The sequence below is a fragment of the Pleurodeles waltl genome, chromosome 10, assembly GCF_031143425.1.
Source record: "Pleurodeles waltl isolate 20211129_DDA chromosome 10, aPleWal1.hap1.20221129, whole genome shotgun sequence".
Lineage (NCBI taxonomy): Eukaryota > Metazoa > Chordata > Amphibia > Caudata > Salamandridae > Pleurodeles > Pleurodeles waltl.
In genome coordinates, this window is record NC_090449.1 from 400,072,626 (window position 1) to 400,094,122 (window position 21,497).

Below are 21,497 nucleotides of genomic sequence, written 5' to 3' on the forward strand. Positions count from 1 at the left end.
AATCTGGCGTGTTTGGCTAGCAGGGTGCAGTATGCCAACAATCCAAACAGTCTCAGAGTAATCTTCACTGAGACCCTGGACAGAGCAGGAAATATCAGGATCATAGCCTAAAAGTCCTGAACTTTCCGTTCCTAGAGAAAGGCACAAAACTATACAGTATCCAGAGTAGCTCAGATGAACAGGAGTGTCAATGGAGGAGTCCGTTGTGACTTCTACACTTTGATAGTGAACCTCAATGATGTTAGAAGGTTTGCTTTCATCTGAAGATGGTTAATGACTGCCAGGGAGGAGCCTGTCTTTGGCCACCAGTCGTTGAGGTAGGGAAAGCCTGGAGCCCCTGACCTCCAAAGGTTTTCTGCTATCACCAAATCACTTTCGTGAATTCCCTTGGTGAAGCCAAAATAGAGCACTGTGAACTGAAAATGCTCCTGGACCACTGTGAACAGCAGTTAGCTCATTTAGGCCAGCAGGACAGAGACGTGAAATAAGTGTCCTGCAGGTCCAATGCCATCATCTTGTCTCCACCGTCTAAAGCAGATAGAACCTGAACTAGTGTAAGCATTCTGAACTCATCCTTCCACAGGAAGGAGTTGAGAGGGTGAAAATCTAAAACAGGACTAAGGGCTTCATTCTTCTTTGGTAGAAGAAAGTAGTAGAAGGAACACAGATTTCCTACTTCCAAGACTGGAACCCTCACTATGGCCCATTTGTCCAAAAGGGCCTGCACTTCCTACTGTAAGACAGGCAAATGGTCCTACGTCAGCTCCCTTAAAGGCAATGGAAGGTGTGACGGGGTAAAAATGAATGGGAGGGCATAGCCTCAGTGGACCACTTGGAAAACCACTTGTCTATCGTGAAGGCCTGCAATCTATGGAGGAAATATTGGATCCTGCCTCCGCGATAATGCCTGCATGCTAGCAAGGACACACTAAAGCAGTTTTGCAGCTGTTGAGGGGATGAGGGACTGAGCTGTACATAGTCCCTGATGTTATAATTGTCTCTGAGAAACATGGTCTCTGCCACGAAAGGGCTGAAAGGTCTGCTGGGCTGGAGGAGGAGTTTGGAAACAGTGACAAAGCAAGCCTCTACCATAGCCACGGAAAATATGAAACGGCTGATGCAACTGCCTTTTAAGAGCAGAAAGGCCCAAGAAACGTGCTATGGCATAGCTCTCCTTGAAACATTCCAATGCTGAGGCCACTTTGTCACCGAAATGGCAAGAGCCGTCAAGCCACATATCCATTAATAATGCCTGGACATACCCGGAGAAGCCCATAGACCTCAATCGCCATAGCACTGAAGAGGCATATTGGTATTTATACTTCATCCCAAACAATCAATCATGTCCAGGCCAGATCTAATCGCAAACTTTGCAGCATTGTGGCCATCCTGAATAGCCTGGGAAAGTGACATCTGAAGTTTGTCCGGGACAGTAAAAAAAACCTGTGCCATCGTAACCCACAAGGCATGGGAGTAGTTGCCAAGGAGGCACCTATCATTAACCTACCTCAGAGCAAGCTTTGTTGAGGAGACAATCTGCTTGCCAAATGAGATTTTCTTTTAACTCATGGTCAGTTGAGTGCTAGGAACGATGTTGGGGCTGACTCTGCAGGTGGATGCCCGTACCACCAGATTCTCAGATATCTGGTGCTGTGTTGAAAGTTAGGGTAATCAGATCAGAAGAAGAACAATGGCAACAAGCAACCAGTCTATTGCAGAGTGGCCCTGAATAAGGTTTAGCCCAGGTGCCTAATAAAATGCATGTTAGAGTCTCACTGAATGCAAATAGTGACTCAGTGGCAGGACACAAGTCCACTATCAGGTGAAGTGTCAAGCCCACTGGCATCCTGAAGCTTTTTTCATCACTTTACACACTGCTGAAGAATCATGTGCTAAGAAGCTTGTGAGAAGACCAGGGAGATGCTCCGGATCCTCGCCTTATAATGCAGAAAGAAAGGAAATTACGTCAGAGCACATGGATGGCACTTACATGCGGTTTCACTCTTCACTTCCGGAGTGGAACAGTGTTGCAGTGGAGCCATACAACACCATCCATTGACACACAGGAGGACTGCTCTAAAAGTTTCCAGATTCAGTCGCCTGGGGAATATTCACAACATGAGGAATCTGTGATTAGAAGTATCCATTATAACTGAGATTTATCGGATGGATAATCTGTTTGAATGATCTTGGCGACCTCAAGTTTTTGCCTCATAGCAGAAACCTTTTCCTGCTGTGTTTATTTTGGGTTCCGGTGGTCCATCATTTTCTCAAATCTAGCTCTTCCAAGGACAGACTTAGGGGTTTATTCATGACATTATGTAAGCTTCATTGTGAGAGCAGATTTGGTTCTGTATTAAGTTTGATGTCCATTTGCTTCTGAGAACCTGACCCAGGCTTGCACTGAATATCTCCCTCACTGGTTGCATGATTTAAATCAAGTTGAGCTAATGTTTGCAGTGCAGAAGCTGGAGTCTGGGCATTTAGAGGAACATGGGCCTTTGTATCTACCATTGGGGTATTTTGCTCCAGTGTGCTCATTAATTGTACAGCCTCTGGAGTACATTGCTCAAGAGGGCCAGACTGACATGGCATGCTCCGAAATATTACCTCCTCGCTTTCTTTTCCATTCACTTCTGTATCACTCATATCATGAGTGGAATTATGGGACAGTAAATACTGAATTTCGGTACTGAAGACTTAGCTATGATTGTTGCTATTGTTCACGCACAGGTTAGCCAATTTATTCAAGCTGGATATATAGCTGATCTCCAGGCTCCCAGCAATAGGTGCTCCCCTCTATTTAGATCATAGCAATGAGTTATTTTTGACAATGAAATACGTACACTCTAAAGTGAGACTTTCTACCGCCAAAAATTGTAGTAGCATTGGCATTTTTGTTATTGCCACTTGCAATTACTCCTTTTTATTGCCAAAGAAACTAATCTGGTCAACCTCCTTCTCCATTTGCTATGAAATATACTCTTATATCCACTCTAGTGGGCCACTGGCTCTCTCATGGCTTACTCTGCTCACCCATTACCTTGTTAGGAGGATCATTAACAGCAGACCTAAAAAAGTGGGTTGTTCTTAAGATTGAAGCCATAGTATCACATTTCTGTTTACCACCCACTCAGGGGAGAAGGAGACCATGGCCTTCAATTCACCAAAATGTCAGGGGTAGCGTAAGTGACATCACATACCTTTGGATCTTGATGGCATCACAGGAAGTAACATCATGCGACTCTTGACCCTGATTTTTTTCCAGGAAGGCATGTCACGTGATTAACATCACAACAATTGACATCGTTGAAATTCCATTATAACTGCATAATTAGTATAACAGCATAACAAAGACACATGTGTATTGCAGACACCATTCTGGTGCTGATAGATCTTTGAAAGTTCTAGAGTATCATACCAGTCCTGAATTATAGTGAGCAAAGCGAGTAGGCAAGACTTCTGATAGAGGGTTTCTCCTCCCACCCCACACTAGAGGAAAATTTTAAAAATAATGCAGTGAAATTAAGCATTTTAAAACACAATTTTCACTTAAATTTGCTAAAATGCCATATTCACAGAAAGGGCACTTCTTAAATGTTCCAATCCTTTCATTGTGTGCAAAGCCAATTAAACTTGACGTTCCCCAGGAGTTTACATTTTTTTCAAAATGTGGTATGGATAACCACATATATTAAAATGTACCTCCATGTGCCAGGGCCATAATTTTATCATGGTTGTCTGTATATTCTGTGACAGCCACCTTATATCAAAAATGACATAAATATGCCAGTGCCAGAATTTTCCAATTGATGCTCTTCATATATCAGAGGTAACCCTTTTAACAGAAATTACCTCAGTATGCTTGGACCAGCATTTTGTCAAGGCTGTCAACCTCCCATATGCCAGGTTGTCCATCTTTAGGACAAGAACTGCCTCAAGTGAGCTAGTGTTGGGGAGAGATTCACTATAAAACACAAATCGGGATTTGTGTTGGATAGTATCCCAAAGTTATGCAACTTTGCATTATGCGCTTCTTTGCAGTCATTCATGGGGGGGCATTCCACGGGTGGTGGAATGAGTGTTTGAAGCAAATCCCTATGTACAACATTGGTAAGGACAGGAATTTGCACCAAAATCTTACGACTCCGGAAGGCAGGAACACTCGTTTTTCCAACTTTGCATGGGTGCTGCATTGTACAGTACACATACAAAGTGGGACAAACCTTAAAGCATAGTTTCCTTACCAGAAGGGACCCCTTCATATATTTAATACCATTTTTACTTATCACAGCTACCAGAAAAGGTCCCATTCCAGCTTGCTGTGTTCCATTTTTTATTACACCAATAGTGAATAAAAGAATGTTATTTACTATTAGTATAATACAAGTGGGCAGAAAATAAGGAATGCTAAGCTTCCCTGTGTTCTTGGCACGGATTTTTCCACCTCTGAGACCAGGCGTTGCAAAAACAGTACCAGGTATTGCACACGCAAGCCGGGAGTCGACCCCTAGTGACCCTCAAAATGACGTCCACAGGATAGAGCTATCCCGCCCCAGGCCAAGGGTTTGCGATGGAGAGAGTTTTGAAACTCACCAAGGCAGAGCGTAGTGCAGGAGTCTGCCGGAGACCCTGCCGTAGGCAGAGAAAAACAGGATTAGTGCTGCATTCACAAGGAGCTTGTGGGAGAGTCCAAAGAACCAGTACCAGTCAGCTTAACATAGCTGGACTCTTCAAGGGACAGAAATGGGAAACTTCTCAAGAACAGCTTGACAATGAAAAGGGTACTGTGTACTATAAAGGACCCTGTACAGAGGAAACGAACATCTTTATCACAACAAATGGGTGGGGAATAGCTTAAAAAGATCCTTTGAGATAGATGGTCCCCCGCCAAGTACTTCCAAAACTTAACCAAACTACCCTGGAGAACCCCAGAGACTAAAAGACAGATTGTGGTACGAACGTATGATACCAAAGGAGCAATTTTGGCTAACGCTGCAATAATTGCTAAAGAGTAGCATTGCCACCTGGCTGTTTTTATATCGGCATGACCGGTATTTTAATATGCCTGCTGTTACAAAAGTTAAAAAATTCACCAAAAGCGATCTTTTTCCTCCTTTTCAGTGAATAATTTAAACAGCAAATGTAAGAGAAAAACACTTTAAAATGTGTTCTATAGCTGCCTTAATGACCCCTGTCTGAAATTAAAATAAACAAGGACAGAAAGTCCATGGTAAAAATTTATACAGACGATTTTATATAACGTTCTACTTAAGAATCATGTGCAGTACTTTGCTGATTTTTAAAATGTGAACAGATGACCTGTAAGTGAAAACCTATTGAAGAGTAATTTCACTGCTCATCTTCTGATTTATTCCTTCAGAACCATTTATAAGCAGTGTTATGTCGTGTGTGATTTAAGTAAAATACTTTTACGGGGGGGCCTCCGAACTGAGTGGGACAAGCTGGGACCGGATGTGAGGGGGAGGCTGAGCTGTGTACTAGCGAGACCCTGGCCTACTGATCTTTGATCCTGCTTTTAAGTGAGACTGTTCTTTGAGAGGGGATGGATGAACGAAAAGTCACAGAAATGGGCCGAGGGGGGGGCAAACCCCACCAGACTAAGGCAGCGGAGACCAAAATGGATGAATACACATCGCCCAGGGACTCCTGTACCGGGCAGGCATCAGGAGTAGCAGGGGAGGTCAGATGGAGGCCAAGCACTATAATTGGTGTCCTGCTATGTTCCCCTGCATCTGTTGCAGGCTACATGTGCAGCGATTGGATCGTTATTGGCGTCGCTACCGGCCGGCTTCACACTGGTAGGGGGTGACTTTAATGAAGTGCCAGATCCGTTCTGGGATGTTTCTAAGGAGCCTAGCTCCGCCCGTTGCACCCGATCTGCGAGCCTTAAGTGCTGGACAGACTCGTGGGGACTCTGTGATGTATGGAGAGTGTGGCACCCACGTGAGCATACCTTCAACCATCGGTCTGCCGCCCACCATACCGAGGCCCGCATTGATCTTATGTGGGCCCCAGCAGCGGACGTAATGAGTCTGAGGTCTACTCAAATCCTTTCTAGGGTTTATCCGGCCATGCCCCACTGTTCGCCGAATGGGGTGTTGTGTCTCAGACACATCAACCACTCTGGAGGCTCAATGCTTGGCACCTGAGGTCCCTGGAATGTGCTAGTTTCGTGGAGGGGGGAACTCAAGGCTTTTATTCAACGAAATGTGGGCTCAGTGGCTTCTGGGGTGACAGTGTGGGCGGCCTGCAAGCCAACAATGATGGGTATTATCAAAAGCTACATTTGTGAGCAGGAGCAACGCCAGCAGGTGCGCTGTGAACAACTTGAGGCTCAGATACTGGAGTTGGAGGGGCGTGCTAGACACCCAGATGCACTAACAGTGTAAAGCTAACTGGTCCTGGCACGGTCAGAACTATGCCAAATATTTCTTGAGGAAGATAAACAAAGCTGGCAGGCATTTACTAGGAGAGTGTACGAGATGGGTGATAAGTCAGGTAAACTGCTCTATTGGTTGGAGACGCACGGGGCAGTTGCCAGAGTGGTGCCTGCCATAAGAGATGGAGAGGGGAACACTCAAGGGGAGTTAGACACGATTGCCAAGCCTTCGCAGCTTATTACCAAGAACTGTATGCCAAGGATCCCCTCCCACACCTGGTGGAGAAGGATTCCCTGGTCTGGGACATCCCGCTACAAATTGTCTCATGTACCTTTGCCCTGAAACTGGACCGGCCGCTAACAGCGGAAGAGGTGGATGCCGCCATTGCAGAGCTTCATGGGGGTAAAACCGTCGGGTCTGACAGCTAGCCAATCGAGTATTACAAAAAATTCTGCTCTTTGTTGGTACCTCATCTCCTGAATCTTTATGAAGCAGCCCTTTTAATGGGGGCCTTTCCCCTGAACTTGATTGTGCCACGATCGTGGTCCTTCCCAAGGAGGGGCAGGCTCCAGACCTGTGTGTGTATCATATCGGCCAATCTCCCTTATCAACGCTGATATAAAGATATATGCTAAGGCGTTGGCTGCACCACCTTATTCATCCGGATTAATGTGGCTTCATGGCCGGCATGAGCATGCGTCATTGTATCCAGCGAGTTCAGGTGGTCTTATCCCACGGCTCCTGCGCCAGTAGTCCCCTGGCCCTTCTCCTTATAGATTTTTGTAAGGTATTCGACACAGTCTTGTGTGAATACATGGAGGTAATCCTGGCACGCATGGGGTTGGGATGATCCGTCTCCTGTATCAACACCCCACGGCCCAGGTTCGGGTGAATGGGGTGCTCTCCCAGACATTTCCAATTTGTCGGGGAAAGCAGCAGGGTTGCCCCCGGTCCCTGCTGCCCTTCGCATTGGTGATTTAACCTCTGAAGTGTTTGCTGCGGAGCGATCCCCTGATGTGGGGCGGGAGATGGGGAGAGGGAATCGAGGACAGAGTGGCGCTGTATGAGGACGACGTGCTGGTGCTTCTTAGTGATCCGCCTGCATTTGGACCCAGATGCGTGGAATTGCTGGAACGATTTGGGGAGGTGCCTGGGCTCCGTGTCAACACCCGAAAGTCTGCCTTGGTGGAGATTAGGGGGGATGTAGAGGGCCGACTGTGGTGTCCCCAGGTCCCCATGTGGAGAAACGTATTTAAATCCTTGGGGGTCCACGTTTCCCTTCTGCCTGACTTATCGTTGGTGCCAAACTTCGGGAACTTGTCGGCACGTCTGGAAAGGGACCTGCAGCATTAGAAAGATCTCCCTCTCAATCCCTTGGGGCGCACTGCCCTCCTTAAAATGATGTGGCTACCTCGATACCTGTACACCCTTGAGAACTACCCTTACCAAATACCAAAGGAGTGGTTCCGCACTCTCACATCAAAATTTACCAATTTAATTTGGAATGGAGGGCGGCACAATGTGGTTATTCATACCGTGCGGAAGTCCCCATATGAGGGGGGCATGGGTGTCCCAGATGAATAAGTTGCTTACCTTCGGTAATGCTTTTTCTGGTGGATACATTAACTACCTGTGGATTCCTCACCTAAAGAATTCTCCCCCTCGCGCCAGCTTCAACGGAAATTTTCTTCTAGCTCTGCACGCCGACGATGACGTCACAATCACCTGACTCCATGCGACACCGTATGACGTCATCCAGGCAATAAGAAGCCCTCGTCGACGTGCAGAGCGTCAGTTATCACCATTTATTACGTGCCTTTGAGGCGAACAGGTGAACATTGACCTTGAAGAGAACATAATCACATCAAATGAAGTGAAAACGCAACATTTATTACAATAAAAATAAAAAGAAACTAACGGCAACTGTTGCATATGGAAACAATGATGTCAGTCAAGTTCAATCATGTTTCCTTGAATTATCTAAACCAGAGAAAGAAATACATATATACATGCCATAACTATATACATGATCCAAGCATATACGTATATACAAGACAACGGTGCTCACCCACGGATTTCGTGGATGACCAGTCAGGCAACGGGGAGGCGGGTGGGACCATGAGGAATCCACAGGTAGTTAATGTATCCACCAGAAAAAGCGTTACCGAAGGTAAGTAACTTATTCTTCTGATGGATACACCTACCTGTGGATTCCTCACCTAAAGAATTGAGTCCCAAAGCAGTACTACCTCCGGAGGTGAGTGCCTGAATGGTCAAACCAAGAAATCCTGCAGCACTGAGCATGCAAAATGGCCATACCTCCTAACCTCAGAATCTAAACAATAATGTTTGACAAAAGTATGGAGGGATGCCCAAGTTGCCGCCCTGCAGATGTCAACCACAGGAACACCCCTAGCTAAAGCCGAAGAAGCAGCCTTAGCTCTGGTGGAATGAGCACGAAGACCCACAGGTGGTTCTTTCTTCGCTAAGGAATGACAAAGCTTGATACAGAGAATGACCCACCTGGATAGCGTTCTCTTGTGGACTGCTCTGCCTTTCCTCTTCCCCACGTATCCAACGAAGAGCTGATCATCTTGCTTGAACTCCCTCGTCCTGTCGACAAAGAAGCTCAATGCTCCAGTCAGTGGAGCCTCTCTTCCTCCTTGGATGGATGAGGCGGAGGGTAAAAGGAAGAGAGAGTAATAGACTGCCCCAAGTGAAAGGGTGTACAACCTTCGGGAGGAAAGCCGCCTTGGTCCTTAACACCACTTCGTCTCTAAAGAAGGAAAGGTATGGAGACTCTACACTAAGAGCCTGAAGCTCACTCACTCTTCTGGCCGATGTTATGGCTACCAGAAATACAGTCTTAAAGACCAGCAAACGCAAAGAACAAGAGTGCATTGGCTCAAATGGCGATCCCATTAGAAATGTTAATACCAAGTTAAGACCCAACTGTGGCATAACAAACGGAGTGGGCAGAAAGCTATTAGTGGGACCCTCAACGAACCTCAAAACAAGTGGAGATTTAAACAAGGAGGGTTGATCTGGGAGGCACAGAAAAGCCGACAGTGCTGATAAATAGCCCTTAACTGTGGCAACTGCACAACCCTTCTGTGCCAAGGAAAGAGCAAATAATAATATGCCAGACAAGCGACCCTTTAAGGGATTAATTTGGTTTTCTCCACACCAACCTACAAATCTAGCCCACCTACTTGCATAGATCGATTGGGTGGAGTGTCGCCTGGCTGATAAAATAACATCCACCACTTCCGGCGGGAGAGAAAAAGCACTCAGATTGCCCCGTTCAATCTCCAGGCATGAAGGTGCAGACTCTGGAGGTGGGGGTGTAGAATCTGCCCCTGCGACTGCGAGAGGAGGTCTACCCTGTAAGGGAGACGGAGCAGAGGGCACAGAGAGAGTTGGAGAAGGTCTGAATACCACACCATTCTCGGCCAATCCGAGGCTATCAAGATGACCTGAGCCCCGCCTTGTCGGATCGTCCTCAGAACTCGAGGAATTAGGGGTATTGGAGGAAACACGTAAAGCAACTGACCCTTCCAGGACATCTGAAACGCGTCCCGAAAGCTCCTTGCACCGGATACTGGAGGCTGCAAAACAACTGGCACTGCGCGTTCTCCTGAGTAGCAAACAGATCTATCCTCGGACACCCCCACATCTGGAAGATGTAAAGAACCAGATACGGATGAAGACGCCACTCGCGGTCGACCGAGATGCGTCGACTGAGAACATCCGCACGTACATTCAGAACCCCGGCCAAATTTCTTAGTACCAAGCAAATCTGGTGATCCTGAAGCCAGGACCAGAGTCGAAGAGCTTCTCTGCAGAGAAGATACGACCCCACTCCTCCCTGCTTGTTTATATACCACATCGCGGTAGTGTTGTCCGTCAGAACCTGGACTGACTGACCGCGAAGGGAAGGGAGAAAGGCCATGAGTGCCAGAGGTACAGCCCGCAACTCCAACAGATTGATGTGAAACCTCTGTTCTACTGGAGACCAAAGGCCCTTGATCTCCAGGTCCCCCAGATGAGCTCCCCACCCTAGAGTGGAAGCATCCGTTACAACTGTGGCCACTGGCGGAGGCAGCGAGAACGGCCTTCCTTGCGACAGGTTGCCAACCGCAGCCCACCACTGAAGATCGACCGCAGTGTCTCTGGAGATCGAATCCTCAAGATCTCCTTTGTGCTGAAACCACTGCCTGCGGACGCACCACTGAAGAGCCCTCATGTGCCAGCATGCATGAGTGACCAGCAGTATGCAAGAAGCAAAAAGACGAAGCAGACATAGGACCTTGAGGACTGGAACTACCGCTCCATTTCAAAACATTGGAATCAACGCCTGAATGTCCTGAACCAGCTGGGGCGGAGGAAAGGCCCGATTCAATGTTGTGTCCAGTACTGCCCCTATGAACAGGAGGCGTTGCGAGGGCTCCAGGTGAGATTTGGGCACATTGATCGAAAATCCCAGGTAGAACAACAACTGAGCTGTCGACTGCAGGTGATGCCGCACGAGCCCTGGAGTCTTGGCTTTGATCAACCAATCGTCCCGATAGGGAAACACTGCTATCCCTCTTCTTCTGAGGTCTGCTGTAACCACCGCGATCACCTTTGTGAAGACTCGAGGTGCTGAAGTAAGACCAAACGGGAGGCTGCAAACTGATAATGCTGCGACCCCACCACAAACCGGAGATACTTCCTGTGCGATTTGAGGATCGGAATATGGAAGTACGCATCCTGCAAATCGACAGACACCATCCAATCTCCTTCGTTCAATGCCAAAAGAACCTGTGATAGGGTTAGCATCTTGAACTTTTCCTGCTTGAGGAACCAATTCAAAATCCTCAGGTCCAAGATTGGTCTCAACCGACTATCTTTTTTGGGGATCAGAAAGTATCTTGAATAACAGCCCTGACCCCTCTTTCCTGCTCCGGGACCAACTCCACTGCGCCCTTTGACAATAGGGATAACACCTCCTGTTGCAGTAACAGAAGATGGTCTTCCGAACAGAAGGATGGGCGGGGAGGGAAGGGAGGAGGGAACTCCCGAAAGGGAAGAGCATACCCCTTCTTCCCAATGTCTATGACCCAGGAGTCTGATGTTATATACTCCCACATGGGAAGAAATTGGGCAAGTCTCCCCCCTACCGGAGGCACGTGAACAGGGAGTGGTGGAGGACTAAGGCTGCTTTCCTTGCTGCACCCCTCCTGAGGAAGAGGAAGAGGCAGAGTGCTGCTGGGTGGCTCCTCTCGTACGTACTCTACCCCTGCCCTTGAAGGATTTGTAGGGCAGGGAACCTGCAGATTGCTGTGGTGCCTGGAACCTGCCACGAAAGGAGGAGCCACGTTCAAAACCCCTAAACTTCCTATAGGATCTGAAGGTAGAGGAAGTGGCTACCTGAAGTCCCAACGACCTCGCTGTGGCTCTGCTCTCTTTTAAACGCTCAAGGGCAGAATCTGCTTTTGTCCCAAAGAGCTTTTCTCCATCAAAAGGCAGGACTAGGAGAGTAGCTTGCACATCCGAGGAGAAAGCTGATGAACGCAGCCAAGCCTAACGCCTCAACACTATGGATGTACCCATAGCTCTTGCCACGGAGTCCGAGGTGTCCAACCCAGACTGTATCACCTGGGTCGCCGCCGCCTGAGCGTCGGTTAATAGATGCAACACCTCTTGTGGCAATTCAGGATGACCCTTTGCCTCCTCCATAAGGGCATGAATGTAACGCCCCAAAATGCAAGTTGCATTGGTCGATTTCAAGGCCATGCTGCACGAAGAAAAGGCCTTCTTTGCTGCCTGGTCCATTTTCTTAGACTCCCTGTCCGCAGGGGTCCCGGGGAATCAACCAGGAGCTGACCGGGAGGAGCACGATGCCTGAACAACCAAACTCTCCGGAGTTGGATGTTTGGAGAGAAAGTCCCGGTCACCTGGAGCCGCACTATAGCGTCTCGCTACCGCCCTGTTGACAGCTGTAGAAGTCACTGGCTTCCTCCAAATATCTTTAATGGGGTCCAAGAGAGCCTCATTGAAGAGCAAGAGAGGCTCCGCCACTACCGAAGCCGGATGCAGCACTTCAGTCAGAAAGTTTATTTTCATCTCTGCAGCAGGAAGAGGAAGATCCAAAAAGTCTGCAGCCTTCCTTATTACCGCATGAAAAGATGCAGCTTCTTCCGTATACTCCCCTGGGGAAGCTAAATCCCATTCAGGGGAAGTGTCAATGCCACTTGCTGTGTCCAAGTCTTGGAAATCACCTGAAGGCTCCAAGATCTCGCCTTCCTCCAAATGCTGTCTGCTGTATTCCTCTTCCTCCAGAAGGCGTAATGCTAATCTCCTGGATCGGAGCCTGGATTCGAGTCCCGGCGTCAATAAGGCGTCGGCGGACGCCGAAGATCTTCGCCGGTGCCGCTCTACGGATCCATCCGACGCTGGACCCTCCGGCGCCACAGGCAACTTAACTGTAGACTGGATCCATGGAGAATCCACCGGCGCCGGAGTAGCAGACATTGTAGGCGTCACAGGCCTCCTGGGCGACGCCAAGGGCATCGGCCCCGAAGCGGCTCCAGAGGGCAGAAATGGCATAAAGGGTGTCGGCTTGTAAGGAGCCGGAGCACCCAAGTTAAAAGCCAAAGGGCCTGACTGACCCGCATGTCCTCCACCAGGTGCCATGGTGGAAAAGATATTGAACACTGCATTTAAAAATGCAGCAGGATCAGTACCCGGTGCCGGGAAAGCAGGATAACCTTGCGGACCCGGCGCCGGCATAGAGGCCGATGATGGACCAGGCATCTCCTGCTCCGGAAAAGCCGCCGGTTCCTGGTGAGGCTCGACTTCAAACACCGACAAGCGTGAAGTCGGAGAAGCAGGAGTCGTTGGAGGCGGAGGAGTGATGGTCGGGCTAACCTCCCACGTCGGACGGCGCCGAGCTGACGGAGATCTGGATCTGGACCTGGACCGGCCCCTGCTCGATCGGCGCCTAGAGTCGTGACGATGCCGAGAGTCCCCATGGCGGAGATGAGTCTTTGAAGATTTCGAAGAAGACTCTCTACGATGACGCCTTTCCTTCCTTTTCTTAGAACGGGCTAAGAATAATTTCGCCTCTCTCTCCTTAAGTGCCTTAGGGTTAATGCGTTGACACGAACCGCATGACTCAACCTCATGGTCGGAACTAAGGCACCATAAACTATTTTCATGGGGGTCAGTGACGACATCCGACCCCCACACTGGTTACAAGGCTTAAGGCTAGATTTTCTTGGCTGCGACATAGTAACACTGAAGTGCAACTGTAGCTCCCTGTTAGCCTCGAAGAAAAAACGTTACTCGAAGGCATGGAAAAAAGGGAACCGACGTCTGCACGTCGACGAGGGCTTCTTATTGCCTGGATGACGTCATACGGTGTCGCGTGGAGTAGGGTAATTGTGACTTCATCGTCGACGTGCAGAGCTAGTAGAAAATTTCCGTCAAAGCTGGCGCGAGGGGGAGAATTCTTTAGGTGAGGAATCCACAGGTAGGTGTATCCATCAGAATTATATATTTACTACTTAGCTGCCCAGGTGGTGACCATAAATAATTGGTTTACAGGGGGTTGGGATGACCCGGCGTATCGACTTGAGATCCAGGAGGCAGGCTTTGGAGGCCTACTGGATATGCTTTATGGCAGCGGGGTTCCTGTACAGACTGCGGGGGGGCGGGGGGGAAGGGGGAAGAGAAGGGTCCCCGAATACGACCATTTTGGGAGGGGGTTGGTAAGGAAATGGCAGAACTCCTGGGGCGTCCTATAGATTTAAGCTCCAAGGTGGGGCTACTGGGGCTTTTAGAAGAACAGGTATCTTGAGAGCCACGAGCACCTACACCCTTCTCAAATGGGTTTCAGAGCTCAACACAACACGGAATCGGCACTCCTTACTGTAACTGAATCGGCTCGTCAACTTTTAGATCAAGGAGGTCATGTCGCTATTATCCTTCTTGATCTTAGTGCAGCCTTCGACACTGTTGATCATACCCTCCTCTATGACAGACTTTCCAAGACAGGGCTAGGAGGCTCAGCCCTCTCTTGGCTTTCCTCTTTCCTTACAGGAAGATCCTTCCAAGTTTTGGATCGTTCTTTTCTGTCTGACGTCATGCCTCTGACCTGTGGAGTCCCGCAGGGCTCGTCTTTGAGCCCTACTTTGTTTAACATTTATCTATCATATTTGGCCACAGTAGTCGCTCCCCATAATCTTCCAATGGTCACTTATGCTGATGACACGCAATTGGTGGTATCTTTCTCAAGTAGTGGGGACTCTTCTTCCGCCAACCTGGCAGACTGTATGAAAGATATTGGGAATTGGATGACATTATCTAAACTTAAATTTAATGACAGCAAATCGGAGGTTCTGATTGTAGGCAATGGCACCCCTGCAGTCCCTCTGGCAGTGCATTCTGAGGCTTTTAACAGCCTGCCTCCCCCAATGGCACATGTAAGAAGCCTAGGTTTTTTGCTTGATCCCCGTTTGACAATGGAGCTGCAGGCTAAAAGAATCTCTTCAGTCTGTTTCGGCTTTATTAGAAGTCTCAGGAAGATTCTTAATCTTCTGCCGTTTACTGCCAGAAGAATTCTTGTACAGGCCTTAGTTCTCTCTCGCCTGGATTATGGGAACTCTCTATATCTGAGTTCCCCAGAGTATGTAATAAAGAGGCTGCAGGTTGTGCAGAACAATGCAGCTAGACTTCTTATGAACACCCCTAGGCACCTTTCTGCTAAACCGGCGCTTGCAGCTCTTCAATGGCTCCTGATCAAACAGCGCATTCAGTTTAAATCCATGTGTTTTGTCCACAGAGCCATACACAATAGGGGCCCCCTCTTTCATAGAAAACGGATCTCTCTTTATGCTCCCCCTAGACTCCTCAGATCTCGATCTTCTTGACAGGTTCATATTCCTTATGTCAAGAGATCATGGGGAGGTAACTCGTTTACCATCAGGGCTGCGCGGCTCTGGAACGCTCTGCCCCTTGAACTTCGTCACGAATCCTCAGAACTTCTTTTCAGAAAGAAGCTGAAAACCATCCTTTTCCACAGTTAATCTGCCCCCTTTCGGTCTTCCGTGGTTCATTGTGTACTTTAGCGCTGGGATGCCCCAGGGTAGCTATGCGCTCTATAAACTCATAAACTCAAACTCAAACCCATGGGCTGACCGCATATCTGTAGGTGTTGCGTGCCTGGATGCCAAGAGAGATATTGCTCGTGGATGCAAGCTTCCCGGTGCTGCTTTGCTGGAGGGATAGAGGACAGGGGCGGATTGGTGTGCGCAGGAAAAAACAATCTATGGGGATCGAGGGTGTCATGAAAAAGATGACAAAATAAGGGGGAAATGGTGGGCCTATCATGATCTTTTGTTGTAATGAACCGCCAAGCGCTGGTCGTCCAGCAATGGACTGTGTCCTATGCCTTGTGCTCACAATATTGTCGCTGTTGGACCTTATTTGTGTGTGCACTGTTTTCAAACTTTCTGAAAATAATAATAATTTGGTTTAAAAAAAAAAAGAGTTGTGTAAGTTGGTTTATTGAGTTGTGAGTTTCAAAACCCTCTGAGTTCTGAGTCTCACCTCCCTGAAGAAAGTGCTGGACTACTAGACTTCACTATACTGAGTCTCAAGTGCTGAATTTGTGTGCTTGCTCTGCGTTTTGGGTCCATTAGGATGGATCAGCCACAGGACACCAGTGGTAAATGACTCTGATTGCCACAGTTGTATCCCTGACTATCTTGGTCTCCAAAACAAAGTTCCCACAGTGAGGGTAAGTGGCTAAGCATGCCAGTTACGGGACAAAGCAGGTTGAAATAAATATTCAGACAGCTTAGAAGATGGCAGTGAAAAGGCCTCACCAACAGGCTACCCACGTGAATTTTCCACAGTAGGTGCAACTCTGATGGTAGGGGACAGATTGGTCTATTGGGAAATTAAAGCTTTCCTCATCAAGTAGGGTTAGTTGGAGCTGCTTGCTGGGGCAATGGGACCGTCTCTTAATTCAACCAAACTAGTTGTCCTGAAGCTTGACTTTACTCCCACTGTTAAGAAGGTCTGTATCCTGTGATGAACTGGAGTCCACAATAAGGCCCAGACCTTAATTATCAAGAACGTCAGGCATGGAGATGCTAGGAGGAGCTGAAACAAGCTTGAGATCTTCTACAGGTTAGTCAGAGAGGCTAAGGTTTTCTAAAGCAACTCAAAACCTGTAGTTCTGTTAAATCTATTTGTTTCACTCACAAATAAATCCTACCATGCTTTTGTAAAGGCATCAGCCCTGCTGTATTATGTGCAATTATGATATCAAGTACAAAGAGACTTCCAGCTAATCGGAGCCCAATCTTAAAACTGGAACTGAAACTCCACTGTCTCATTTAATTCCCAAAGGGCTGAAGCAGTCACTGAATTACCAACATCAGTCCCCCAAATCAACTGCCACCTCAATCCCAGGTATACAGGCAAGATGCTTGGAAAAAAATAAAAGTGACCAGATAAGGGGACACAGTAGTCGGAGGGTAGTTAGACAGGTTAGAAGGAATTCTGCAGGAGGCAGATGACTGCTCTGGATATCCTACATGAACTTAAAAAAAACAATTGAACAAGATGAAGCAAAAGCTTATCAAGAAGGTGGTTGTGATCAAATACAAAAATGAAAGTCTTAAATTGGAAAGTAGAAGTATTTCTCTCCCAAGTCAGAGAAAACGAGGAAGCACAAAGTATTCCTGAGAAGATGTGCCAAACTCATAAAACCCATAAAAAACATAAAACTGACACAATTATCAAGAAACTATCATGGAAAAAACAAGGGTCTGGAGAATAGGTCTAGCAGGGCAGACCTCTAGTTTGTAACTAGAAGGAATAGAAGGACCTCAATCAATGGAAAATGTTCTGAGTAGTTTAATATAAAAAATGTTTCTTATTCCAGAATGACTCCAAAATGCCTTAATATCTGACTATTGCTAAAGTTCATAGGACACTAGCTCAGAAATATTTCAAGGAAACATTTTCCTGCATTACTACATATTTTTAGGGCTACCACTGAAAGAGAAAGTCCTGCAAAGGTCCAAGAGGTTCAGTCCATTAAGTCTACATTTGTCTGCTCCTTCCACGTGCTTCAGGATCTGACAGTTGATATGGCCCAGCCATCAAGAGAAAGGAGATTCTTGATCATAGGTATTTCATGTTATGCATGGTCATAACATCATTACATTCTAAAGTTCTTAACCATTGTCCTCCTGACAAGAAACACGTTCAATAGTCTGGAATGTACATGCTAGGTAAATTGATATTACAGTAACATAAAAATAGAAATTGTGTCATTATCATTAATCTGTACATTCTGAATATAAAAATGACAATTGAGAGTTGACAGGACTCTGTGCCTTCGTATCATTAAAAGATATAACTTACATGGATTTTCCATTGTCTTATGCTCCTCATGTAGACAACAATAATTAATAAAAATGATTAATTTTGCCCTTGTGGTGTAAATATATGTTTGTGGCAATTGTTCCCGCTTAATCTATTTAAGATAGAGTGAAAAGGGCACTTACGCTATCGCCAGATACTAGGCGGCTGCCATTGGGGCTCCATTCTAAGACAGTGACAGCTGACCCATGCGTGGTGGGGACAGAGTGCTGCTCCTTTTCTTGCTCATTGAACATCAGTACTTCGCCATTCTCCCAACCCACAGCCAAGATGCGCTTGTTGGGGTGCCAAGTAAAGGAGACAGCCAGGAAGGGGCGTTCCAGGTGGGCACCCGGAACATGCTCACCCTAACAGGAAGGAAAAAAAAAACATTTTCAAGCCATTATAATTTATAAGCCTTTCACTAGCTCATTCATTTCTGTAACAACACAAGCGTCAGAAAAGTCAAGATGTATAGCAACACAAACCTTTTTATATGACATGTTTTACATCATTAGAGTTTATATTCTTCCACAACACAACACTTTACATAAATTAAGAAATCATGAATTTGGATGTTACACTGACTCCTTTAAAGACAGTTTCATAATCATAAATTAAATGCCACAAAATCCTTTTTATATGAATTACTTCCTATCATTTATCCATGAAAAACCAAGGCCTTTTGCAAAACCAAGTCCACTGTAGTTTTATTTTTACCTGACCTTATTTTTGTCCCAAGTATTATTGGCATCAATGCAGTCTAGTGATATGAGCTGTAGCTGTATGAATCAACCACAGGGTTTGTGGTAATCGGGAAATTGTAGGTTTTGAGAACAGATGTGCACAGGCAGACCTGTCAGTTTGTGGGTCTTGGTACTGAAAATGGCCTGTAGTGGGGAGGAGTATCAGTATCAAAAATGAAGTATACTAGCAACAGGGGTTGGGGGGGGGGGGGGGTGAGATACCTGCATTCTTTACCAGAATCAGAAGAGAGAACTATGCTTTCACTTTCGACCCAGGATAATCACATTACATAACTGAAACTACTCTACTTATTAGTAACCAGACTACAACCCATTTGACTTTAGAAAATAAGTAGAATCGAAGTCCCTTTTTCAGGTCTCTTTATCCTCCATATTAGCCTCCTCCTTTGCTGCTCAGCAGCAACTTAATGACTGTTATTTTAAATCTAACGTTTTGCCTTTATGGTGAATGCTTTCATGAGGGGTTATCCTTCATGAAACAGATAATAGTGGTTTATGCTTTATGAGCTATGTGGAAAGGAATAGGTTACTTACCCTGTAAGCAGCTATTCGTGGCATGCAGTGCTATCGACTGATATACCCTGTATACTCCTGCTACGAGGAGATAGCCCAGTGATGAAACTGGTCACCCTCATGGGTGCTTGAGGGCTCTCCTGATACTATGGGTATCCCTAGCTGATTTCGTCCCTGCATCATTTTCACCCTCTTAACAACCTTTGGAACAGTGTACTTATTTGGTTTATAGTGCAGTTCGGGAGACTGTACACTGGACCAGCAATCTCCCTGTCCCACTTTTGTATTATTTTGTATACTCCTGCTATCGAGCATTGGGTCCAGATGTGTGCATGTTGTTTTTCTTGAAGAAAGTTGTTCAAGTCACAAGGTACAGTGACTCCTCCTTCTCCTTGATACTGCGCAAGGGCATCAACTCCCTTGTTAGGATTGTTTTCCCACAGGAGGGCGAGAACGGCGTGTAGACTAAGTGTGAGTTATGAGATGTAAATGTGAGAAAGAGTAAAAGAAACTGCAACGGCCACAGGTGTTTGGGGAGGAGGGTGGGAATATGTAAATCTACAGCACTGCATGCCAAAAACAGATGCTTACAGGGTAAGTGACATATTACATTTGAAGCATATCTGCCTGTAGATACACATGCTTTACATAGACTGTAAAGCAATCCCCCTCAGAAGCGGTGGCTAACCTGTGGGTTTTGCAGTTGTATGAAAAAGGGTATGTAACACTGCCTGACATACAGGTGTGTGGTGTAGACCATGTAGTTGCTTTATATATGTCAGCTATGGGAAGGTTTCCTAGAAAGGCCATGGATGGTTCCTTTTTTCAAGTAGAGTGTACTCTGGAATCAACAGTAAAAAGTATTTTAGCCTTACCATAACAAGTCTGAATGCATCTTACTATCCAGTGCTTATGTATGTTTTGGATATAGGGTTGCCTTTGTGTGGAGGTGAAAAAGCAACAAGTTGTTTACTTTTTATGAAAGTTTTAGTTGTATCGATATAGAACAGAAGGGCTCTTTTAACATCTAATGTACAAAGAGCTCTTTCCACGACAGAATCTGGCTGTAGGAAACAAACTCGAAATGTAATTGATTGGTTGAGGTGAAACTGGGAAATCACATTAGAAAGAAATTCAGGAATGGTGCAGCAAACCACTCTGTCTCTATGAAGTTGGAAGAAAGGTTCTTCTAAGGTTAAAGTCTGGAGCTCACTTTAACATCCAGATGTCACCTTCCAAAAAAGAAATTGAAGGGGACATGAGTGTGGGGTTTCAAATGGGGGGGGGGGGGCATGGTTATTAGAGATAAAGCAGCCTTGAGCTTCTAGAGTACTGTAGGTTATGCTACTTCTAAAGTCATTAATCTAAATTCCGATCAGTGTAATACCTGATATAAAGTGTATTTAAGGCACAGAATCTTACACAATATGGGCTTAGAATATTGAAATCAGATTTTAATTGATCTGACTTGAACTTAGTACCTTGCACTTTACACCATACTGTGGTCTCTTTCTACCACGCTTCCTGGTCTTACTGCTGCCTTATCGACTAATTAATTAAATGTAGCATATATTTCTTGTAGCTTGGAGTAACAAAGCTTGTAATGCTTGTACCCATCACTATGCACTTTATATTTTATAAAGAATGCAGATAGCATTTTCATCCTTTCCCTAGTTCTAGAGCTCGCCAAGTGGTATAAATCAAGTATGTCAAGATTAGACTGAGAAAATCATTGAATAACGGTGGTTGGTAATATGGATTGTGAGCACTGAATCTAGATTCAAATTGATTTGATTTAGTCTCAGCACCTTGCATGTTAGGGAGAGTTCTACTGAAGATTGTTATGTTTGCGTCCACTATCATGCATCTTAGATTTTAGACCTTATCTAGAATGTTTACTCTTTGATCTGGAATAAGGTTATGTGTATAAATTATGTATGCTAGGTTTAGACCCAGGACACCATTGAATAATGTCGACCTGAACAAAATTTAAACGGTTATATGGTTGCCTATTTAGTTGTAATTTGATTAATTGTTTGAATTATGATCTTATTGTATCACTGCTTTTAGGACGTGTTTTATTGATATTTATGTATATGTTTTACTATTTTTGTATTGTCATTTCATGGCTTACAGACGAATAAAGGTCTTTGATGAGTGAGTGAGTCTTGTAAGGACAACATTAAGGTTCCATCAAGATGGAGGTGGAACCCTTGATGGAATAACTCATTTGAGATAGGCAGCCATTGCAGCGAGATGTAATCGCATAGATGTGAACACTAACCAAGCCTTTTGTAAGTGAAGCAGGTAGCAGACAATGTCTTGTACCGTGGCATTGAAAAGGTCTGTTGGTTTTCAGTGACAGTAGCAGACAAAATGTTTCCACTTTGCT

At 46.0% G+C, this 21,497-nt stretch overlaps 1 protein-coding gene across 5 annotated transcripts in view; it reads right to left on the reverse strand.

The window, feature by feature from the left end:
• IFT140 (intraflagellar transport 140) overlaps nt 1-21,497 on the reverse strand; it is a 1,792,511-nt gene that overhangs the window by 1,533,587 nt on the left and 237,427 nt on the right. For all 5 annotated transcript variants that reach the window (XM_069210629.1, XM_069210628.1, XM_069210630.1 and 2 more), the window contains one exon: nt 17,972-18,193. In XM_069210629.1, the coding sequence (XP_069066730.1) occupies nt 17,972-18,193 (222 nt within the window). The remainder of the gene's footprint in view (nt 1-17,971; nt 18,194-21,497) is intronic.